Source organism: Lactuca virosa, chromosome 4 (assembly GCF_052849685.1).
Source record: "Lactuca virosa cultivar CGN04683 chromosome 4, Lactuca_virosa_CGN04683_v6, whole genome shotgun sequence".
Classification (NCBI taxonomy): domain Eukaryota; kingdom Viridiplantae; phylum Streptophyta; class Magnoliopsida; order Asterales; family Asteraceae; genus Lactuca; species Lactuca virosa.
The window spans coordinates 409,185,190-409,191,846 of record NC_136429.1 but is presented as its reverse complement, the minus strand read 5'-3'; the positions used below and the strand labels follow the sequence as shown (position 1 = coordinate 409,191,846).

The 6,657-nt window shown below is 40.8% G+C and overlaps 1 protein-coding gene across 1 annotated transcript; it reads right to left on the bottom strand.

The window, feature by feature from the left end:
• Positions 1–220: 220 nt before the first annotated feature.
• Positions 221–2,204, bottom strand: LOC145106524 (uncharacterized). Its single transcript, XM_079043480.1, has 2 exons — positions 1,122–2,204; positions 221–304 (listed from the first exon to the last, which is right to left on the bottom strand). The coding sequence occupies exons 1-2, from the start codon at positions 2,202–2,204 to the stop codon at positions 221–223; spliced, it is 1,167 nt and encodes a 388-aa protein (XP_078899606.1).
• Positions 2,205–6,657: the final 4,453 nt, after the last annotated feature.

Below are 6,657 nucleotides of genomic sequence, written 5' to 3'. Positions count from 1 at the left end.
TATTCAGCTTCTGTAGTGGAGAGAGAGAAACAAGTTTGTTTCTTCGATTGCCAGCTAACCAATTTACCGTCTAGAAATTGGCATCCTCCAGTAGTGCTTTTCCGATCTAATCCACAGCCACCTAAGTCAGCGTCTGAGAATGCTTGAACAAAGAATCCTGAGTTGGCTGGATACCACAGACCGAGAGAGGAGGTTCGCTTCAGATAGCGAAAGATGTTTTTCACGGCTTGCAGATGAGGTTCGCGGGGGTTAGCTTGGAATCTTGCACAGTAACAGACTGAAAACATGATGTCAGGTCTACTGGCTGTGAGATACATCAGAGACCCAATCATTTGACGATAGAGCGTCATATCAACAACTGGTTTCTCCAATGAGGGTGTAAGCTTTGTCCCAAAGGCCATTGGCACTTTCACTTTGGAGTCTCCCGTCATTCCAAACTTAGCCAATAGTGTCTTGGTGTATGCCTCCTGATTAATAAAAATGCCTTCGGGTCCCTGTCTAATGTTTAAGCCAAGGAAAAAGTTAATTGGACCCATTGAGCTCATCTCAAATTTAGTTTCCATCAACTTCCTGAATTCAGCTGTTAAGCTGGGATTCGTGGAGCCAAAGATGATGTCATCAACATAAATTTGGACTATCATAAGGTTGTTACCTTCTCTCTTGCGAAAGAAGGTTGGGTCAACCGAACCTTGTTTGAATTTAGACATTTTTAAGAATCGAGTTAGAGTTTCATACCATGCTCTAGGAGCCTGTTTTAGGCCATATACCGCTTTGTCAAGTATATAACAATGATCTGGATACTTCTCGTTCACGAAGCCTGGCGGTTGCTCAACATACACAGTCTCTTCAAGTTCTCTGTTGAGAAAGGCACATTTGACGTCCATCTGATAGACTTCAAAGTTCTTGTGTGCAGCATAGGCAAGAAAGATACGAACGAACTCTAATCTTGCAACAGGAGCGAAGGTCTCTTCATAATCGATTCCTTCTTCCTGACAGTAGCCTTTGACAACCAACCGAGCTTTGTTGCGAATGACATTTCCCTCCTTATCCATCTTGTTTCTGAATACCCATTTGAGACCGACAACCGAGGCATCCTTTGGAGTTGGAATAAGTCGCCATACTTTGTTTCTTTCAAACTCATTTAACTCATCTTGCATAGCTTGAACCCAGTCTGAATGATCAAGGGCAGAATTAACGGTCTTCGGTTCAACTTTGGAAACAAAAGAGTTGAACATGCAAAACTCTACTTGTGAAAAGAGTGCAGCTTGTTTCGCTTTGATTTGAGATCGAGTTAACACCTTTTCTGAAGATTCCCCAATAATTTGACTTTGAGGATGATCTTTGGTCCATTTGATGAGCGGTGGGTAATTTGGATCACAAGAGGGATCCAATTCTGCATTAATTTCCTCTTCCAATTCGGACAAAATGTCATCATCATTGATGTTGGTATTCTCCCCCTCGAAAGATGACATCTGTTCAGTATCTGGATTGGTATCACCTCCTTCGATTGAATCGTCAGAGGAGCGTGAAGATTGTGATGATAGATTCTCCCCCTGGAACGATGAACCTTGATCATGTTGAAGAGATGGACCCTCCCCCTGGACATTAGGAAGATCATTTGAGGGTTCGCTTGCTTCTGGCCTCTCGGTTTCTTTGGGTTGATCATCAGCCATCTTTTGAGCAGCATCATCGATGAATCGTTTTAGATCATCAACCTTGTTGTCTTTCGCCGTTGATTCAGAATCAATCGCCTTTTGAGGCTCATCAAACAGAAGCAAATATTGTTCAAAAATATTTGAAATAGAGGTAGTAACTTGACCATTCTTTGGAAAGATCTCTTGCGCTGCACTTTCTGTTGATTTCATCTTCTTAACATAGCTATCGTCAAATGTGACATAGTATGTTTCTTCAATCTTCTTAGAGCGCTTATTCAGAACTCTATACGCCTTAGAATTCAGGGAGTAGCCCAAGAAAATTCCTTCATCAGCCTTAGAATCAAACTTGTTTCGATTCTCTCTGGAGTTGAAGACGAAGCATCTTGAACCGAACACATGAAAAAATTTCACATTTGGTTTACGATTGTTCAAAATCTCGTAAGGAGTGATGGAGAATCGCTTGTTCAAATACGATCTTTTCTGAGTATAACAAGAAGCAGCAATTGCATCAGCCCAGAAATACAAAGGCAAGGACGCGAAGCATAGCATTGTTCGAGCTGCTTCACACAGAGATCGGTTTCGTCTTTCAACGATACCATTCTGCTGTGGAGTGTATGGGGCTGAGAAATTATGAGTCGTTCCCTTCTCAGCAAGAAAATCTTCAAACTCTTTGTTCTTGAATTCCAAGCCATTGTCGCTTCTCACGTTACGAACAACTTTCCTTAGTTGAGTCTCTACCTGTTTTATGAAGAGCTTAAGCTTTGGAGTAGCTTCAGACTTTTGCTTCAAGAAGAGCACCCATGTAAATCGAGAGAAATCGTCCACTATAACCAGAATATACTTATTTCCACCAATGCTTTCAATGGACGAGGGTCCACACAGGTCGATATGTAACAGCTCCAACGGTTCTATCACCTTTGTATTGATAATAGAAGGATGGCTTTGCCTGCTTTGCTTTCCCATTTCACAGGCAGCACAGAGATGTTCTTTGTCAAATTTTAGAACAGGAAGACCTCGAACATGATCACCTAAAACCAGCTTGTTGATATCCTTGAAATTCAAATGTGAGAGTCTTCGATGCCATAACCAGCTTTCATCTGAGTGAGCTTTAGTAAGTAAGCAAACTGTCGGTTTACCCCGAATTGGGTTGAGGTTCAAAGGATACATTTCTCCCTTTTGCTTTGACTTTAGTAGAACGTTGTTAGATTTCTTCTCGACAATCTCTGAGCCTTCATCATCAAATGATACCTTCAATCCAGTGCCAACCACCAGCTGTGATACGCTGATAAGGTTGTGTTGGAGCCCTTCAACATAAGCCACTTTTCTTATAGAGAAATCGCCATTAGTGATCATTCCATAGCCTTTGATAGTGCCAAATGAGTTGTTGCCGTACTTCACAATACCACCATCCTTGAGAGACCGAAAATTTCTCAGTTCTTCCTTCCTCCCTGTCATGTGACGCGAGCAACCACTATCAATATACCATTCTTCGTCGAACTGCTCGTCACGTATAACCTGCAAAAAATTAAGCAGATTTAGGAACCCAAAGTTTCTTGGGTCCTTGTGAGCCGTTTACATGACATGGAATAGTAAGAGTAATATCAACCAAGTAAGTACGTTTAATTAAAGTTGTTTCATCTTTTCTTTTTATGGTGAAAACTTTAATTTTGGTTGGTTTAGATTCAGTAGGATTGGGATTTGTGGTGTTGACGTCAGCATTCTTTTGGATCTCTTTTGGACATCTGTTATCTTCCGGAAAGAGCTTTCCCTTTCCCTTTAATTCTTTTGAAGAAAAAGAATTAGAGTGTGAAGTGTTGGGTTCAGAAGTAGCATTGGATCTTCTGTGTGTCTGATTGGACTTGTAGGGATGAGGACCGAAACTGCTCTTTCGGTTGCTGTTGGGTGGAGAATCGAAACCGCTCTTTCGGTTGATATTGCTTCGAGGACCGAAACTCTCCTTTCGGTTTCTTTCGGTCGAGGGACCGAAACCACCCGTTCGGTTCCTTTCAGTTGAGGGACCGAAACTACCCTTTCGGTTGATGTTGTTCTGAGGACCGAAACTACCTTTTCGGTTGATGTTGTTCTGAGGACCGAAACTACCTTTTCGGTTGATGTTGTTCTGAGGACCGAAACTGCCCTTTCGGTACTTTTCGGTCGAGGGACCGAAACTCCCCTTTCGGTTCCTTGATTCCTCTTGCGATTTGTGCTTCCTTTCGATCCTTACAAAGTGAGGATTTTGCGATCTCCAAAACTGTTTTCTTTATGAGAGATTCTTCTTGTATCTCAGATTTCGTTGGTGTTTTCGATCAGCCACCTGTTTTGGATTTCTATGGATGTTGGCCTTTTTCTTTGAAGCAGGAGCACGGTAGTCACTTTTTGCCGATGATGTTTCACTGGTGGTTTTGCAGGTTCGCCCAATGATGTTTTGGTTCCACTTGTGCTTGGCACTTCATATCTTGCAGGCTCATTTAGTGGTTCAGGTATATATCTACCTTTCACTCTCCATGAGGTCTTCTGAGATAGGCCCTTCGTCTCATCAACGTTGTCTATTGGTGCTGACCAGAAGAACTCGTCACATCCGGCAGCATTATCTTCTTCCTCCATAGCTGTCAATTCTGCAGTTTGTTGTGGAGTGACACCAGGGACCGTGTAGACTTGATTTGGAGTGGTTTGAACCTTTTGGTATACAACTGCTTTTGCCTTAAGAGTTTTGGTCTTGTCTGTTGACGAGCGAGCGAACTCAACAGAATTTTCAGAAATCAAATTTTTACGTGTTTCGGGTTCGCTCTTGACAAATTCTGAACAGTCCACCAAATCTTCTATAGAGATTTCACTCAGATCATCATCCTCATTAAGTTCAGATGCATTTTCAACATCAATTTTATTTTCTGAACTTAATTTGGCATTCAAAGAGTCAAATTTCTGTACAGTTTCGGTTCTTAATTTCAATCTATCATTCTCGTCTAACAGATTTTTAAGCATGTCCTTGTGGTCTTTGGACTTAATGTAGGATTCAATTTTGTCCAGACCTATTTTATATGCAGGAGAGACCTCGTCAGAAGATACAACGCTTTCACAGTTGTAGGCTTCAGCATCGATTTCATCCTCCTTTAACTCAAGGAAGGGCAAAATCATGCGATGTATCTTCTTTCCTATTTCACATTCAAGATGCAACTGAGTGATATTAAAATAAAGTCTTTTAGCAATCAAACAAAACACATTTCGTTGTTTAATAAGTTTAAGATTGTCTCTTTGCAAATAAATCGAATCATCCTTAGACCTAATCAACTCTTTCTCCTTCTACTCTATCCACATCCTCCTTTCCTCACTCTTCGACGATATCCTGCTGATTTGATCAGTTAGGTTAGAATTTGTGACACGGGTTTGGGTGAGACTGCTACTTATGCTTGAAAATTTAGATTTTAAGTTATTTAATTCTTTTTCATAGTTAGTAACAGGTATATTTAGAGAAGCAAGAATATTTTGTACCTTCTTGATCAACTCATCACATTCGTTGATCTGTGCACTGACAGGTTTAGCAGCAAAACACCTGTCCTCTCGCTCCTTCTCACCTTCTATCCCACCATCGGTTGTATATCCTCTCATTTGAGACACACCTTCGGTCACTATAAAACACCTTCCTGTAACAGTTTCTTCTTTCACCAACATCGCCTTCCCATGAGTGGGCTTTCTGACTTCTTCATCCTCTGAATTTGTGGACCATACTTCCACACCACCAAATTCATCACGATTGTCTGTATCCTACACAATTAAAGCATTCATAGTTGTATTGTTAGCAGTAGACTTTCTTTTCTTGATTTCCTCCAGTCTTCTCAGGAGGCTCGCTTCCTCATCGTCATCATTTATCTTTTCTTCTTTCTTTTTCAGCATACAATCTTTTGCAAAATGGTTCTTGCCTCCACAGTAATGGCAATCAAATCCTGAGTCTCCACCAACTTTCATTTCTTTCTTTGACTCTTCAGTTTTCGACCCCATCTTCGGTTCCTCCTTGATCTTTTCGGCGCTGTAACTTCCCTGCCAGTTTCGGTTCTTGTTGGCTGGGAATTTCCTCTTAATGAATTTTCTAGGATTGGATACCATCATGGCATATTCTTCGCCGGTTAGATCATAATCAGCAAGATCCAACTCATCTTCTTCTTCAACAAAACTTTTTCCTTTAGAGATAAGGGCCAAAGAACCCAAACTGGAAACCACACTCGTTTCCTTAGACAGTGCACTTTCATGGGATTTCAAAATACCCACTAGTTTCGCCAGAGAATACGACTTGAACTGTTCATGTGCTTTAACAGTATATACAACAGCCATCCATTCGGGTCTAAGACCGTTCATGAAAGTAACATTTTGTTCGATAACTTTCCTTTCAATCCCATGCTTGATCATCTTACTTAAAAGATGATTAAAGCGATCAAAAGCTTGAACCAGTTTCTCTTCGGGCTTCTGCTTGAAATCACCAAATTCAGAAAGCACGAGAGTTTGAATTGAATGTTCCAGATCTTCATCAGTGGAATACAATTCTTTTAATCTGTCCCAAATCTCCTTAGCAGTAGCACAAGAACGTACCAAACGAAACGTATCTGACTGCAAAGCAAACCTAATCATCCTCAATGCCTTGATGTTGCATTGAAACTTTTCCTTCTCGTCTTGAGGGATATCCTTGACATCATTAACAAGTTGATTGTACTCCTTCTGAGTTTTGACAATCTTTGAGGTGCTTGAGTGAGCAAATGGACCAACAGTGATTGCTTCCCAGATCAAGTACCCATTATCCTCCGATCCAATCACATAATCTTCAAAGTGATGTGTCCAAACTTCATAATCTTGAGTATATAAGATTGGAATCCTTGTCGTAGAACCAATGCTGTTGGAGATGTTAATTAAATTGGTTTGGGAATCATCCATGGACATTGTAATGGCTTTTGATCGATTACCTGTTTAAGATCAGACTTGTAATATATCGTTAGGGTTAGATCAACGATTAATG